At 38.2% G+C, this 18,046-nt stretch overlaps 1 protein-coding gene across 1 annotated transcript in view; it reads right to left on the bottom strand.

Annotated features, from left to right (window-relative positions):
* The window catches only part of MPDZ (multiple PDZ domain crumbs cell polarity complex component), a 95,601-nt gene that overhangs the window by 18,866 nt on the left and 58,689 nt on the right, over positions 1-18,046 (bottom strand). Inside the window, exons 23-28 of the mRNA XM_058823981.1 lie at positions 15,971-16,075; positions 15,096-15,188; positions 14,420-14,597; positions 12,228-12,338; positions 4,913-5,075; positions 4,165-4,361 (exon numbers count right to left, since the gene is read on the bottom strand). Of these exons, the coding sequence (XP_058679964.1) occupies positions 4,165-4,361; positions 4,913-5,075; positions 12,228-12,338; positions 14,420-14,597; positions 15,096-15,188; positions 15,971-16,075 (847 nt within the window). The remainder of the gene's footprint in view (positions 1-4,164; positions 4,362-4,912; positions 5,076-12,227; positions 12,339-14,419; positions 14,598-15,095; positions 15,189-15,970; positions 16,076-18,046) is intronic.

Raw genomic sequence — 18,046 nt, 5'->3', positions numbered from 1 at the left:
GTGGGATGAATCACACAACTGGAACATTTCAATGCAGGGCTACAACCTTCTCAGAAGAAAGAGGCTGGGAAGAAGGGGCAGCTCAGGAACTTGTGGGTAAAAATTAAGGACAGCATCGGTGAGGGACACCTTGTGGCTGGGGTCTACCACAGAGTGCCTGATATCTGCAAGTCTGTTGACTTCTTGCTTGAGATACAGAAATCATCATGCTTGCATGCTTTCATCCTGATGGGGGATTTCAACCACCTGCATGTCTGCTGGGAAAGTGGTACAGCTGACTGCAAGCAATCCAGAAGACTCCTGGAGTGCTCCGAGGACAACTTTCTGGTCCCGGTATTGGCCAAACCAACCAGAGAGGCAGTGTTACTGGACCTGGTGCTCACCAGTGCAGATAAGCTTGTTAGAAAAATTGAAATGGAGGCAGCCTTGGCTGTAGTGACCATGCCCTGCTTAAATTACTGATGTCAAGGAACATGGGCTTAGAAAAAAGGCAGAGTCAGAACTGACTCTTATCTTTAGAATAATGGACTTCCATCTGTTAAAAGAATTAGTGGATGAGATTCCCTCAGAAACTGTCCTTAGGGACAGAGAACTCACCAGCGCTAGTAGCTTTTTGAGGATTCTCCATCCCCATGTGTAAGAAATCAACTTAGGCAAGCTGGAAACCAACATGGCTAAACAAGGATCTGCTCCTCAAATTAAGGAGTAAGAAAGAAATGAATAGCCAGTGGAACTAGGGACAGATGATCTGGGAAGAGTACATAGATATGGTTTGGATGGGTTTAGAGATGGGTTTAGGACTATTAAGGCACAGAAGAAAGAGGTTTTGGCAAGGGATGCAAAGACAAATCAGAAGGGGTTCTATAAGTAGAAGTCAGAAAAGAAAGACCAAGGAGACTGTACCTGCCTAACAATTAAGAATGGACAGCTGGTGACAATGGATATGGAGAAGGGTGAGGAACTCCTATAGTTCTTCACCTCAGTCTTCAATGACAGTCTGGCTTCTCACATCTCTCAAGTTACTGAACCTCTAGGTGGAGGTTGGGAGAAGCAAAGGCTCTCCCACTGTAAGCAAAAAGCAAGTTTGAGACCCCTTGATGAAACTGAATATGCACAAGTCAATGGGGTTTGAGGATCTGCAATCCAAGTTCCTGAGGGAACTGCCTGATGTAGTTGCCAAGGCACTCTCCATCCTACTTAAGAAGTCAGAGAGGTCAGATAAAGTCCCCAGTGACTAGAAAAAAGAAAATATCACTCATTTCTTGAAAGTGGAGAAAGGAACCTCCAGGAAACCATGGACCATTGAGCCCCATCTCTGTACCTGGAAACATCCTGAAGCAGATCCTCATGGAAGCAATGTTAAGGCACATAGAAGACAAGGAGATGATCTCAGCCAGCACAGCCAGTGACACCTACTTAGTCCTCTACAAGGCCTTTGACAAAGGTACACACAATGTCCCTGTCTTCAAATTAGATAGAGAGATTTGAAGGGTGGACTATTTGGTGGATAATGAACTGGCTGGATGGAGGCAGCCATAGAGCTGTGAACAATGGCTGTGTGTCCAGGTGGAGGCTTGTGACAAGTCAGGGCTCTGTGCTGGGACGGGCTCTTTAATATCCTTACCAATGAAACCGATTTAGAGATCAAGTACACCCTCATCAGATTTGCAGATGACATGAAGATGAGTGGTGTAGCTGACACAATATAAAGATGGGGTGCCATCTGGAGAGACCTAGACACACTTGTCAAATGGACCTGTGGGAATCTCATGAGGTGCAACAAGTCCAATTACAATTGGGTTGGGACAATCCAAAATAAAGAGTATGGACTGGGAAGGCCAATGTCATCCTGGGCTGCATCCAAACAGTTGTGACTAGAAGGTCAAGGAAGCTGTACTCTGCCCATGTGAGACCCCACCTCAAGTACTGCATCTGGTTATGGAGTTCTTAGCACAAGAAAGATGTGGATATGTCAGTGCAGCTCCACAGGAGGGCCAGGAATATCATCAGAGGGCAGGAGCACCTGTCCTGTCAAGATAGGCTGAGAGAGTTGTGGTTGTTTAGCCTGGAGAAGAGAAAACTCTGGAGATACATTATTGCAGCCTTTCAGAACTTAAAAGGGGCTTAGAAAAAAGAGGAAGAGTAACTTTTTATGCAGCGTGATAGGGTTATGACAAAGGGCAATGGTTTTAAACTGAAAGAAGGAAGTTTTAGATTAGATGTCAGGAAAAAACTCTTTACCCAGACAATAGTGAGGTCCTGGAACAGGTTGCCCAGAGAACCAGTGGATGCTCCACCCCTGGAAGTGTTCAAGGCCAGACTGAATGGGACCAGAGCAACTTGATCTCATGGCTGGCAATTCAGGCCATTGAGGAAGACTTGCAAGTAGATGACCCTTAAGGTCCCTTCCAACCCAAGCCATTCTAGACTCCACACTTGTTATCTGAAGATGTGACCTGGCAATCTCTTTTCCATTTGGTAGAGCAGATTAGTCACTGTAACACCTTGAAATGTCTACAATTCAGACAGGAGATGAACTATCAGTGTGAATTTGCAGATTAAGGCCATTATTTGTTTGCATTTTATTAGCTGCATTTTTTCTTGAAAAAATGAAAAAAAAATTCTCAGTGCTGAAGTTAACGGAAGAAAAGAGAAATGATTGAAAAGGGGCAGTCTGGACCCACACAAAGGGAAAGTAATAAAATGTATATAGGTAGCACTAACAGAAGCAAAACACAGCAAAGCAACAGATGCAAGACACTGTACTGAGGGATGAGCATCACACCAACCACCTCCTATGCAGGGTGTGTGCATCAGGCATGGTTACAGGGATTCCAGTCCTGTCCTTTACACTGGAGTTCACAACCCAAATGCAGCACTCCCTCCAGTGTTTGCCACAGCCGTATGAAAAATACATGGTCAGGCTGCCAAGTGGGGGGGATGGGACATGGCCCTCAATGTTGGCCCTATATTCCCAAGTAGCTGACGGACAGCTATTTGGGCATATAGGGAGCAAGCTCAGACGTCTCCTCTCAGAAGAGGTTGATGCAATTTCTTAGGAGTAGCCTGCAAGTTTATAGTGTGGACAGTACCCAAGAAATCACAAGATGATAGCTTCAGACAGACATGTGTCAACATGTTTTCAGAGTATTCCACCTCTTCCACTTTCGGATTTTAAAAACAGATGCTTCAAGTGAACTGTCTCACAATACTGGAATCTGAAACAAAGTTCCCTCCATTAGACTTGGTCCACAGTGCCAAAAATCCCTTAATTTTTTTTATAGTCTGCAAATTTCAGCCGATGTTATTTACTTTCTCAATGTCTCCCTCAAGCTGTTCCCACCGTTACCACTCTGTACCACTTTGCCAGTACATCCCCAAACACTTCCACATAGAGCTTTGAAGTTACACAAAGCAATTCTGTGAGGGTAATGTTACCTACTGCTATTAGAAAGAATGGGAAAAGCTATAGTAGAGAATACATCTCCGAGTACCATCAACTGGGCTGTGGGAATATAGAAACAAATTATGCTCACACATGTACTTGAAATGTTAGTAGCATGTTTAGTGGTTCAGTCACTCTACTCCACTAGAAAACAGCACCCAAACATATAATGAGTTAGAAGTCTATAATAAAAATAGATCTGTTCCTGTTTCCCCAATTTAATTTCCACATTCTGTGTTACACAATATAAAAATATTCTGCTATTATCACACTTCTAGTAAAGGGAAGTAATTAGAAAGTCTAGAATACTGCATAGATGGATTGGAGGACTTCAGTATTTTTCATGGCCTGCAATTCACTGCCATTCCATACAGCTCAGTAACTCAGAAACAGCTGTCATCCCACATTTCTATTCAACACACCTTCATTCATAATTGCAGAATCTTCTGAGCTGGAAGGGACCCACACGGACCATTGAGTCCAACTCTTAAGTGAATGGTGCATACAGGGATCTAACCCATAACTTGGTGTAATTATAACCAGGAAAAAATCCACTACACCTATTTGGCATAGATAAAAAGGAAAATCTTATAGCATAGTGATATGAACTTGGATAAACTTGGGATTTCAAAGTCTACTGAAAAACCTATGCATTTCAGCAAGAATCTGGTATTTGAAGTCAGTACATTTGGGCTTCAGTACATATTGCAAAAACTCACCTCTAGCAACTCATCTGCAATCTGCAACCTGCCATCTTTTCCAGCTGCTCCATTGGGATCAATTCCCACTATAAAGACGCTCATCCTGGATCGGTCTTTGTTACCAGCAAGACTAAGTCCCAGACCTGTCTTTCCTTTTTCCAGCTCAATCATGTGTAGCTCCCCTGGTAGATTTCCATAGCGCTGCACAATCTTTTCTAAATGTAGAAGTGTAGGGTTAGATTTACATTAGAAAGTTTCACAAGTTACCTAGAATCAAGATCAGTGCCCAGTGTGCAGTATCTGACAGAAGTAGCCCAAAATGGATGATAAATTTTCAGTGTAAAGGACACACTCTTTTAAACTAAGCCTTAGGTGATTTATAATAATATTTCTAGCTTCTTGTTTTCCTTATACCTTCAGAAAATATTTTAAGTTTTCTTTAAAAAAATTTATACACAAAAGAAGTAATCTTCTCTCCAGTAACACTTTCAGGTAATAGATACTATCATATTGATCACTGCCAAACTGTTACCTGTAGTACACTGAAATTCTTCAAGTCATCCTACATTGAACTGGAACCATGGACAAAATCTTTTTCTTTTTTCTACGTGCATCTGACCAAGCACCACTAAAATAGCAACCTTAGCACCCAAACCATGATGCACATGAGAAAGAAACAGTTCAAACTGGATGCCTCCAGACTTGTGTCTTTTACAGTACAATTTTAATACTTAGCATTTCAAATATTACCACAAGAAAAACTTACTCCAGCTGTAACCGTACTCATCCTCCTTCTCCACATCTTCTGGGACTCTGATAGAAGATGACTGTGCAACATCAGAGCTCATTCCTGAAAATGCTGAAGGAGGGGGCAGAGGTAAGTTACAAAGCGAAGTCTTTTCTGGCTCCGTATCAGACTGACCAAATGCCTGTGGAGAATAAGAAAAATGAAGTGGTTAAGAAGATGCAGACTCTCTGTAGGGCAAACTAGTACACAAAAATGTCAAAATGGCAATGACTATAGCTTCAAAGTTTCAATATCAAGCAGCTGAAACTCTAAATTAATAACAGTGCACAGAAAGGCAGAGAGATCAAAGACAGAAACGAACACCAGGCAAGGTAAGAAAAAACATCACTCCAAAATGTATCCGGAAGCAAACAACTCACAGTAAAAGCCCAATTCAGTAAAGTTTTATGTGCCACTTTATGTTTCAGAAAAAGCCTCTAACAAAGACTCAAGTGCCTTTGTTTTAATGCCAGATTTGTAAAAGATTTATAACGAATTTTAAGAGTCATCACATATCATTTCCTCCCATCATATGCTTAGGAAGCCAAATATGAGGAAAGAGAAAGCAAAAAAAAACAAACTGGGAACTTTCAAAAATACCTACAGGGAAAAAAAAAAAGCAATTGGCATATTAACTGTAAGGAGTGTTAAAAACCAAAATTAAACAGAAGAAATCCATAGTGACTGGACCTTTTCAGTCTCATTTACTAGTTTCTTATGAGCTGCACAGAGAAGATCAAATAAATGAGGACACAGGTTACATCACAAGAGACAGATACTTGATGTGTTCTATTCATATTCACACAAAGTTAAGAGGTATAAACACACTACTACTACGATATAATGGTTAAATGCCCAAATCCACAGCCTTGAAAGCTTCCATTCAAGACAGTTTTCTTGAGGAATATGGACTCTGATAAGGAATTTTGCTACGTGAAATTTGTATAATTTTTCCTTGCTTAAAGTAAACATGCAAGCAAGAAACCTCTCTCTGAATATCATCATTCTTTGCTTATGTACGCCCAAGAGACCTTGATACTTGGCAGATCAGCTACTGAAGTAAACAAGAATATTAAATAAAAACCAAGTTTTTACAACACTCAAGTTTTCAGGTGTGTTGCCCTCACTTCATACCCCTATTCTCATAATTTCAGTTCTCACTACTTTCATCATAAAATTTGAACACAGTACATCCGATCGTGCCTTTAGGTGGCAAAATCACTTAGGTAATAATCTCTTCATCAGAGGCAACAGTGAAATGAATAACAACATACACCTTGGAAAACTTCATCAGTTTTCAAATTGAAGGTGTTGAGAAACCTGGGAAGTTACCAGTTTAGTTCATTTTGAAATTTAAGAAAGGTCCCATATCTAAATAAAAATTACTTATCTTCACTCTTAACTCCAAAAGATAAAGATATTGAAAATGCCCTATTTCAGGTCTCTCATTCTGCTTCTGCTTGAGAAAGAGGAAAGGAGTTCCTTTCATTTAGGAACTTCTTAGAGGAACTTAACTAAGAAGTCACTAAATCTCAAAAGTGTGGGAAGTGACCCCAAAGCAAATAATTTATCTAAGACAATGTCATCCTCCTAAGATGATACCTAACATTCCTAAGCTGAAGCAACAAAATTCTAGCACAGACATTGTCACCTACCAGAATCAGAGAACAATAGAAACACTGCCTAGTAACATTAAATGTTATTTTTCACAATCAAAAATTCATGTGTGCACAAGAAGAAAAGTTGGTAATACCTCCACGTTGAGAAGGGGCAAAAGGGAGAATTCTAGAAAAACTCATTTTTCAGAGGTCTTTCTAGAGTTTTACTAAAGCTAAATAATATCCTGGGAAAATGAGGAAACATGGTGTCACAGTGGGTTTACCCTGTCTGAAGGCTAGGTGCCCGCCAAAGCTGCTCTATTACTTCCTTCTTCAGCTGGACAAAGGAGAAAAAATATGACAAAAGTCACCCCCCACAGCCTCCCCAACTACCATTATCTTGCAACACAAACCCAGTACCAGTGTGAGATCAAACCAGATCAGCAAACTTTAGTTTTTATATTTTAAAACCAAAACTAATATATTACTTTAGAGGTGCTGTTTGTAAGTGACAGTGTCGAAGAAAAGCAAAACTTAATGAAACCAAAAAAGGAGCAATATATTGGTGTAAAGGATCTCTGGAAGATTTGCAAGGTGTGGATGTAGGGCTACATCCTGACAGATTAGCACTTATTAACTGCTGCCACCATATGACTCACAAAAAAAAAGCATCTTTTTGTACCATTGTGAATGTATAAAAACATAACGTAATCTAAACATTTTTGAGGTTTAAGGAAATGCTGAAATGAAAGTAAAAGCAAAGGTCCTTTGTAGGAGGGTAAAAACTGTGCTACAATGCCATTTGGGGGGAGTGGAACATGTCCTGCCTGCAGAACTCAGCCTGACACATTTGAACAGCCAGAAGCAGAAGCCAGTTCCCACAGTTTACATACACATAAGACTTTTGCTCCCTGAATCGGGCAACACACAGAAACCTAAAAGGCTTTAACTCATGAAATACTTCCAGTGTGCCACACCACAGTATTTCATTTAAAATGCAAAGCACCCAACAGCTGCCAAACCCATTTAGCTACCAGGGTCACTCTGATCACAGCCAAGCAAATACTGAAAATTGCAGCAAGTCTGGAACTTGAAAAGATGAAGGCACAGGCAGAAAAAGAAGCAGTAGTCCAGAAGTTATCACAGTCCATGTACAAATGTACAGCACACATACAGTAGGACCAACTGATGGGAATTAAGACAAACCTTGAATGGTGTGGGAGCAAAAGGGTTAGTTGGGGAACAACGGAAGGTAACCCTAATTGGATTCGATACCTCCTACAGTAACAGAAAACAGCAATCCACATGTTATAGCATCTTTGGCAATACACAGTAATATTAACCAATATCTCATTTTCAATTACGGATTCATTTTGCTAACTGCAACAACTTTATTAACTTAATTTATAAATTGATAAAAGTATTTGAGGGGTTACTAAGGACCCTGATTCATCAAAGTTTCTCACTACACATGAACCTGAGTTCAGAAAAGGAGAGATGACAAAAGGCCATTCTTAGATCAACGCTAAGAAAGGAATTATGCATAAACTACAGGATCATCATGTTTTCTCTTAAAATGCATGCAATGTTTTTTCAGAAATACTTTTAAAAATATAGAAAACATAAGTCATCATTTATGTTACACGTCTACTCCCTTTCCTCAGAACTGTAACAAACACAAAAAGAGATTTCAAAACACACATGCAATTACACACCACATATCATAAGTGTTTGTTGCACATGCAATATTTTCAACAACATGAGAAAATAGACAAAGGGCACAATCACTTGCAAGATGCAAAACCAGCTATAAATTATTTTATTAAATCAAAAATGCATGCATATTAGGATAAAGTATTTTATTAGAGATTAATACTGTTCCTATTGTGAATAACATGCAGTAAGTATGCACTAGCCACAAAAAAGAGTCTAACTTTTTTTTATTTCCAAAGACTTCAGCATCCTAATCATGGTGCATGAAAAGAATTTTCAAGAAGCAGAGGGAAAATATTTTCATGAAGCATCATAAAAAAAAAGCTGCAAGTTTGGTGTTTTTTTAATGCAAAAATAAAAGAGAAATATCAAAGCTGGAATGTCATAACCACAAAAAACCAAAAAGAAGTACATAGCAGCAAAAGACCTTACACTGATGAGTTACACTTAGATATTTTAAAATATACATCAGGGACTGATCTTATAATTGAAAACCTATTCCTTTGGTGGCTCTGAATAGATCAGCTTTAGTGGTTATGATTAATGGAGCTGGCATTTTTTAACTTCTCCGTAACTTTTCTACGTATATGCATGTCTGTGTCTTTAAATTTACTACATAGAGTTCTCAAGCTCATCAGCACAGCACATAACTCAAACTAGTATAAAAGAATTTAAATGCAGAGAGACACCAATGGGAGAAAAGCACACATAGGATGTTTGGTGAGTGAAAAGATAGTGTGTCATCATCCAACCTTAGCAGTGTTGAACTGAGAAGAATCAGCAAATGGGTTAGTGCTGCTGAAGACAGCTGGCCTACTGAAAACACTGTTCTGCAGAAAAGGCAGGGAAGGGTTCTAAAAGGAAAGCATAATAGAAACTAAGAAAAAAAAAGTTTTAAACCAACCCTTTTTAATCATGAACCAAAACATATTCATTTTGTTGTCTGGGCTAACTGAACAAGGTCCAAGTTCTGCACTTGCCAAAGATATGTGAAATTGGGCAAAAGTGTATTTGCCCTGTTTTGCTGATGCTCTGTCAGCAGGCTAATCCTCACACCTGTTCTAGACCATGAAGTACATCAAGTGCAGAATTATGCTGCATTTATGTGCTGTTGCTGTGATATTTGAAAATTTTTTCCAAACATATGGGACACTCTTACAGATTAATTAATTGTGGATTTCTGGGTTAGGATTAACACAAACATCTGTCATAATGCAATAGCTTTAGTCTTATTTTGAAAACTGCAGATTCTCATAATTTGATTTAACTTCTGTGGTAATACATTCACTGTTTATTTTGTAAAAGTGAGGGCTTAGTAATATTAGGCATCACTAAGCAGATTTCATATCTAATAATAAATTTCACAGAACACTTTGTATATGCACATATGCATATGTAACTGCCTGAATTTATAGTTTCTTGAAAAAAAATACTCCGGTCTTCCCCTGAAGCAAGGTACTCTCTCTTTACTACCTATTTACCAGAAAAAGAGTTTACACATTTAAACCAGATAAAAGGATATAATTTGACCATTTATATTCCTTATGCAGTTTTTGTACTGTATTCTATTTTGAGATCAGAATCTGCTTAATAAGGAGGAAACAGTTTTGATTTCAAATTGTATGTTGGAAATATACTGTGTATACTTAGAAGTAATTTCTATACTGGTTGTATCCATCTGGCAATTACCTCTAAGCCTAAGGGCTGTAAATTTAACACTGCTGGAAAATAGTATGGACAGGAATGTGAAAACCTTCCAGGATCATTCATACCAAGAGTAATTTAATCAAAAGTTACAGGGCTATTTAAAAAAATTCTTAAAGCATTTGTTTTTTTAAATGCTCCTGAAAATAGTAAACACATCCCTAAACATTTCTTTTCAAATACCATGTTGCAAAAAAGTAATTCCATTTGGTAAGACAGCAAATGTCTTGGCTCTACTGTATCTTCAGCAGTGACAAAGTAATGCCATGAATGACCAAGGTTTCTTTACTGGCAAATCAAAGTCAACAGGCTGTTTCCCTAGGGTACAATATTTTCTGTATATGTGATTCCCATTTGATTTTTAATACTATAAAGAAAGGTTTGTGAAAAGTAAATTGTTACTGTAATCACCCTATTACACTTTAAAATTACATGTTCTCTGCATAGAAATTTAAAATACATCTTGTTGAAATTTTAGGCAATTAAAATAAGTATCACAAACACTTCATATATCAACAGTACAATCCTAGTAAAACAAAAGTTCAGCTACAGTCATTCAAATTCTTGCCTTTCTCATTTTGTCATGATGTCCTAAAATACTAGCCCTAATACTAATCCATGCAACAGCATTGTATTAATATGAAATTACTATTATGATAAAATATCGGGCATTTGAATTTGCCTGAACAGTTCAGTTTAGCATACTTTTTGTGCAGTCTAGGACAAGAGGAGCAAATGCTAAATAAAGGGAGTTCCCTCTTTAACTATCTTTTAAAATTCAAAACACAGCCTAATGTAACAGGATTTTTTCTTTCTGTTACTACCTTTTTTCAACTAACTTCCATTCAGAATTTTATCCATGTGTCCAAGATGCTAAGTTATCAGAAACTAGCTAGCATTTCAAACAGCATAATGCTGTAACACTACAATGGGACCATAATCACAGTGATACATTGTTTCTTACTCAGAAATACACAGAGGGCTATAGGTATGAAACACAGACTTGATGGGTAACTTGCCATTAACAAAACTATCACAATCTTTTCACAGGCCACCTGCATTATTCAGGCTGTTCTGGAGTACACACAGGCTCTCTCTCAACTACTAAACCTTGCATGAAACAAAACAGAAGAAATGGACTCCTTAACCACATGCCACTTAAAACCAACTGCCTGGTTAAATACATAGTGGTACCATAATAATTATAGCTCATGTGTGCAGGCAGCTAGCTATGTGGGTGACTGGACACGAACGAAAGCAGGAAATTCTTATAATGTAGCAGGATCTTACTAAGTACAAATGCAAGCTTCAAAACATGAAAATAATAAACATAATGCCATTTATGATGATCACAACATAATGTATGAGTACAGGAAGAGCATTTGCAATGTTTCTGCTTACAGAGAAACAAGAGTTTGTTAGTACAGTCAAGAAATAACTGACAAGCTTAATTTGAAAATAGAGAATAAAGAACTACAATCAAAAATAGCAAAGGAACATTCTCTAAATAAAAGTAGTGATATTGTAATGGCATAATTTCCATCCCAAATCGGCCAAAACACTCAGTAGCTGCAATTCTGTTCACATCACAGCAAATACAAAAGCATTATTTTAGTAGTTTGAGTGTCAGTAATCAACATTCAAGAGAGCTTTTTCATGCAACTTTACCTTAGATGACTGACGATAAAATGGGTTAGTAGTTTTCTGCCCACAGGGAGCAGAAGCTGAAGAAGGGCTATAAAGAGACTCTGGCTGGGGAACAAGAGTTATGAGACAACTAGTAAATAAACATGCATCTTACACAGACTCTAAAAAGAGGAAGTTTAGTTTCTAGTGATGCAAGCAATTTATAGTAAAGCACTGTAGCTTTTGTCTGCAATGTCCATGCAGCTTAGTGACAGAAAACTTCCGTGTACTTCTAGGTCCTTTCATTAATGTCCACAGAATTTTTTAACAGGTGCTGTATTTCTGCATGCGCTCCTCAGACATGCTGTCAATCTCTAACAGATGGTTTTAATTAGACTCCTACTCTGCCCCCCAGCAAATTATCTTTCTTGAGGCTTTTCAAAATAGTTTGAGGACGGCGTGCTGGAGGGTATTTCCAAATCCAAATCGATTTCATTCTAAATGGAAATAATACTTAAATCAAATCATTGTTCCTAAAATAGTTTAGATGGCACTTTCAGGATTAAATATCCCATTCCCAAATACCACCATCTTGAACATTTGCTTCATCTATTACTATGTATTATATCTCTTTGCACATTCTTTATGCTTACCCTTGGTCTGCTTATAATGCTCTGTACCATAAAGACTACAGGATTGCCTGCCTTCCGTATGGCTTCCACAGCTTGTTCGTGGCTGGCATCTCTGAGGTCAATTCCATCCACCTGTAATTGGAAGGCCTCATCTTAACATTGTAAGAAGCTACAAGAGTCATGAGTCAGTTCTGAGTTTTGGTTAGGAAACTTTGACTAAAACCTAAGCCCAACCCTCTGTTTTTAATGGACTTTTCTACAGACTTGGCCTGAGGTCCTTCAAACACAGGTTTGGGATTTCCAAGAGCACAAATAGAACATCAAATAAATATTCTCTTATTCCTCTGTTTTAAAAATGTTTTCCAACATTTTTAGTTCAGACTCCGTAAGTTTTCCCACAAGCAATGTAACAGAAGAGAGATGATAATCTGAAGAGAGTAGGAGTGTTTACCAAATACTGCTTCTGCAAATCCCACCTTAAGAAAAAACTATTACCCAGGACTTTAGGAGACTTTAAAACTGAAACTTGTTAGGGGCTGAAAAGTCTTTCATACAGTGTACTTTTTTCTTTTACCTCCTTTTTTTTTTTTTTTTTCTAAAACAAGATAAGATTAATTTTAGCTACTAGACACTTTCTTCAGAAGTTAAATTTTTAGAGCTGAAAAGTTTTCTGTCTTCCAGAAGAATGCATGTACACACAGGATAGCTAAGGACAAATTTGCACCTGGTTGTTTTTTTTTTTTTCATGTCCGTATATGTATGGGTGTGTAAAAGATTTTGTCCGGTTATCCAAGTAAGAACAATGTTATGGTGAGGTTAGCATCAGTAAAGTATTGTCACAATGACCACAATAAAAGCTAGAAGCTAACACAAAAAGGTTATTTGTTAGTGGCAATTCTAGCACACAAACTTATATGATGAGGATTATCCTGAAAACTTTTCAATAGTCTAACTCTACCTTAAACTTTATCATCCAATGCAAATAAGAGAGAACAAAAACAATCTGAGAGAAATTCTAAACCTATGAGGAACTGAAGAAAAACAATAATGCTCTCTGACTTCCCATGTCTGAAAAACTGTATGCACTGCAGAGATGGAAGTTTACATATGCCACAACTTAAGAAACTGAAATCGTTCATTCAGAAACAGGCACATTAACATAACATTTTGTTTTCACTCACCCATTCCAGTTTCTGCAAGCATCAGTCTCAGAGACAATTGCACTCACAAAAATCCAGTTATTCCGGTGAAATGAATGTTTTTAACTTTGTGGCCTTCAAGCAAAATTCCACCTCCCAACTTCTTATACACTGCAAACTGTTCCTGTTATAGAAAGTGCCACCTATACTAAGGTATTATTTCCTCAATATCAGTACTGTAGCAAACAGCAAACTGCAGTTTTAGTACCACCATTAGTCAAGCCCAGTGTGAGCCAGAATTACCAACTCCATCACTCTGCTTGTAGGGCTTCTTACTGATGGACAGTCAGCTAAGGACATTCAGTAGGGTTACATGGAGGCAGTTTCTATTAGCCTGACACTGGAGATAGGGCAATGTCTGACAGGAAAGATCTGTTCCCTTCAGTATGTTCATTCTGTAGTATCTTTAAGTGACAAAAGCAGAAGTGGCTGCATGAGCACAGGACTAGCTAAGTAGAAGAGAAATGAAGATAAATTCTACCCTGCAATACCACTGGCTACATTATACTGAGGAATGGGCAAAATGTTCATGTCTCAAGTATCAAACACAGATTTCTTCATGTCAGGAGAAAAAAAATGTGCCCCCCTTTACTCTTGCACAAGATGCATAAGAACTACTTAAATCAGTTAAGATTTCTGATGGAAATAATTTTGGCATTCATTTTACATGATTTGCACTGGCTGTTTCTATTGCTACCCAGTGAAGAGGTGCAAAAGGTGTAAAATCTTTTCGTTTCACCAAACTTAAGCTTTTTCCTACACATTCTGGTTTTCAAATAGGCAAGCCAAACTGCTGACTTTGTAGACCCCTGCTCACACAGTCAGTCATATGTTTCACATTGAACATTCAACTTAACAGGCAGCTGTTTGCACACAAACATCAGCAGATGGTACTACAGTCTGTGTGGTTCAAGTGGAATCAGCTGCGGCAATTGCACAGCTGTCAGCCCACCATCCATCTCAGTGACTCCTGAGATGCTGGGGGAATTGCAACAAAAGGCATTCAGATGGTACCTCTACAATCCGATCTCCAGTTTTCAGTGTTCCATTTTTGCCAGCTGGGCTGTCTTCCAGGATGTGTTTGATAAAAATCCCTCTCATCACTTCTCCATTGCTCAGGCGGCTTCCCATCCCTCGTCCTCCAACAATGCTGATGCCCAATGACTTGCTAGGCTCTCTCCAGAGTTCAACCCTTTTGTGATAAAAAAAGGACCAAACTAAATTAAAATCTGTTGTGATTATGACAAAGACGCACACTGAAGACACCTGGATTTGCACAATTATTGTGAAAAATTCTTTTGAAAAATTATTTGAAAATAACTCCTCCTTGCAAAGTTTTGTCTTTCAGTGGAAATTATCTACTGGCTGATCAGAAATTCTGTAACTAAGTCTAGTATTAGTCAGCTTGTTTTGAGTTCTAATCGAAACTTTGAATCTTTCTCTTCTTATTTTCTGACTTGATCCCTGCAAGTCAGCTTGGAATAAGTAGAGATAAATTACTATAACAATCAAGACACTTCTAGACTGCAGGGATTTAGCCCAATGGCAGTAAAAGTCAATCATTAATTACTCCAGCAATGCACAACATACATAAGTGCAGCGATTCTGTTGTTTTTTACTCTTCTCAAAATATGTTTTGGAATTTTTGAATTTAAGATAACAATTTAAAATGTGCAAGATCTGCACTTACTTTCTGGGCTGGTTCCAGTTACTGAAAGCTGCATTTTGAAGTTCGCTTTCTTCTCCCTCCCCCTCTTCACGTTCTGGAAGCTCTGGAAGTTCCCTGATGACAAACACAATCATGCAACTAATTTCTAAACAATCCACATAATCACTAGATTTTTCTGAAAAATTTCATATATTGAGTAACCCTGACAGTTTCAGAATTTGTACATTGGATTCAGATAAGGAACTTTTTTTTCTGTTGTCTTTTAGAATACATACGGTGTTCAGGGATTCCCTATCCACTTCTTATCTGCAATGAAGTTTCTATCCACAACACAAAACAACGAAGTGCAATTTGGAACTACAACCAAAACAAAGCTAAAGGGAATTTACTGTTTTCAAAATGGAAGAAATTACAACAGCAGCATTCAACTAAATTTACTGCTTTTGGAAATAAACTGCAAAAATCCAATTATTAATCTCCTTGAAAGTTTGGACAGTAACTGCAATGAATTTTTGAAACTGAAGGAAAAGAATGACACAATTTATTCTTTCCAGTTATGTTCTGGAATAACCATCGATACCAAAGCCTTACGTTGGAAGCACTTCATTATTTGTGGCAATCCATAAATCCAATGGCATAGTATTTAAGAGAAATCTAGGATAAGAAAGAACTCAATCTCCTTTTTGGACAGATCAAACAGACTTGTAAAAATGCTAAACAATTTGCTAGTCAAAACAAAAACCTCTCTTTTTAATAGCTTTTTACTGTTTTTGCTGCCGGTCTGAAGAAAATCATCCATCTTTCACCCCTTCTAAAATAAAACTTATACTTCCAAAATGTGCAAGGTGTATGGAAAGCGAGCTACTCGGGAGAAAGCTGCATGCCTTTCGACTCACCTGACAATATGTGAAGGAAAAAGTTCAAGTGGCACTGTTCCCTCTGTCTGTTGTCCCAGACTGACCCTGTACTCGTCTAAATTTTCTGCTGGCACATATGTAATACTGCAATAAAATGGGACATGATTAAACTACCATAGGGAACGCCAGTCCTCCCTTAAGTGGGTGTGAGTTATGGATATGAGGAAGCCACTCAAGACTAGTTTGTTCGACTTCAAAGCAACAGTGCTGGTATGCAGGGAATAAGCACTCACACAAATCCTTTGTGACTTTCAACAAGTATACATCTATAGTCAAATTATGTAGCTGAACAGCACATAATTTTTTCTAATTAAAGTAAATGGTGCTTGAACAGTGACAGTAACAAGAGACAATCCAGCTTCATTCAAAACATAGATTCCCCATGCAAAGAGAAACACTGAAGGATCTGTGAGGTTTGAGGCACAATTACCACCCTCTTAATGACTGCTGAAAATGTTTCTGAAAGTTGGCCTGTAGGAGGTTTTGTGCTTTTATGGGTGGTTTTGTATTTATTTTAGATTTCTATGCTTTTGGTAAAGAATGCTTCATAGGTTTTGACATAAAAATGTGTTACAGCACACCACCTATGCCACAGGGACCAATCCCCTGCTCAACTCCTTCCCTCAGATCTTCATGCACTTCTAACCAGTTTAGAACAGTCAGACAGTTGTGTTTCATCAGAAAAATGATGTACAGACTCCACTTGATGTTTGAATGCCAGAAACAGTCCAATAAACTGGGGAGAGTGAAACAAAGAGGGGAAAAAAGATTAAGACGTGGAGAATATTTCTTGAAAAGCTTCCATCTGGGAGGCAAAAGGATACCACAGTACCTTCCACGATATAAGCACAGCTACTTAGGTAGCCCTCCTTTAATGATGCTTTGAGTTCTAAAAAACTACAGCTTAACTATCATACTAAAGTCTATCAAGAAGTAAGGCTGATGGAAAAATGGCAGGAAAAATGTCCGTTTTGCTATACATCACATTGTTCAAAGAAAAAAAATAACATATATGTCGCAGACATCTTTTATGAAAAATTATTTCCTTAGGATTTTTCCTCCTGAGAAGCTGAGAGGCCTCAGGAACAAAATGTAAACCATTGATTATTTGCTGCTGTGGAATGCAACCAGGTGGATCTTTGATTGGCTCATGCTGGATGTTTGTAATTAATGGCCAATCACAGCCAAGCTGGCTCGGACAGAGAGTTGAGCCACAAACTTTTGTTATCATTCCTTCCTATTCCTTCCTATTCTTAGCTAGTCTTCTGATTAAATCCTTTCTTCTATTCTTTTAGGATAGTTTTAATGTAATATATATAATAAAATAATAAATCAAGCCTTCTGAAACATCGAGTCAGAGCCTCATCTCCTCCCTCATCCAAGAACCCCTGTGAACACCATCACACATATTTCCCCATAGAAGAGACAGGGCTAAATCAAAAATAAAAGGCCTTGGCCACTTCACGAGGATATGTAAGCTGCTGGGAAGAGATCCTTTCAAGTCTGAGGCTTTCATATGGAGCTGTCTCCTGTCCATCATTCCTGACTGACGCCATCTTTGTCACACCCTGATTACCACTGATTCCCTCATGTCAGTAGTTTTCTGCTGAATACATCAAGCTTCAGAACAAATGCAAATAAAATTTTATATGACTAATGCCGTCAGTCTAAAACACTACCAAAAACTATTATAAGGGTCACCTTAATTTGTCCATTTGTGTATGTGTCCAAGCATGTTCCCTACCTTCTCTCACACTTACCATATCTAGAAAAGTGAAAAGAAGTGTCTAGGGTGCTGAACAGAAGGAACTTCCTACTTCTTTTAATGGAAATTTCTAAAACCATATAATCCATATAAATCTCCCTGTTCTGCATTGGCCTTTTTTCAACAATGTAAGTAAGTCTTACTCCACTTGACACCACATATTTTCATTTTGGAGTGCTGAGAAGTTAACATACACTTTGAAACAAACTTTAAGCACTATCGGCCTTTCCTGAGGGCATTCTAGCACTGCAAAATGCTAAAGACATGCAGCATCTATTCTGCTAAGACCC

The sequence above is a fragment of the Ammospiza caudacuta genome, chromosome Z, assembly GCF_027887145.1.
Source record: "Ammospiza caudacuta isolate bAmmCau1 chromosome Z, bAmmCau1.pri, whole genome shotgun sequence".
Lineage (NCBI taxonomy): Eukaryota > Metazoa > Chordata > Aves > Passeriformes > Passerellidae > Ammospiza > Ammospiza caudacuta.
The sequence above is the reverse complement of the archived record's forward strand: the minus strand, read 5'-3'. Positions and strand labels throughout refer to the sequence as shown.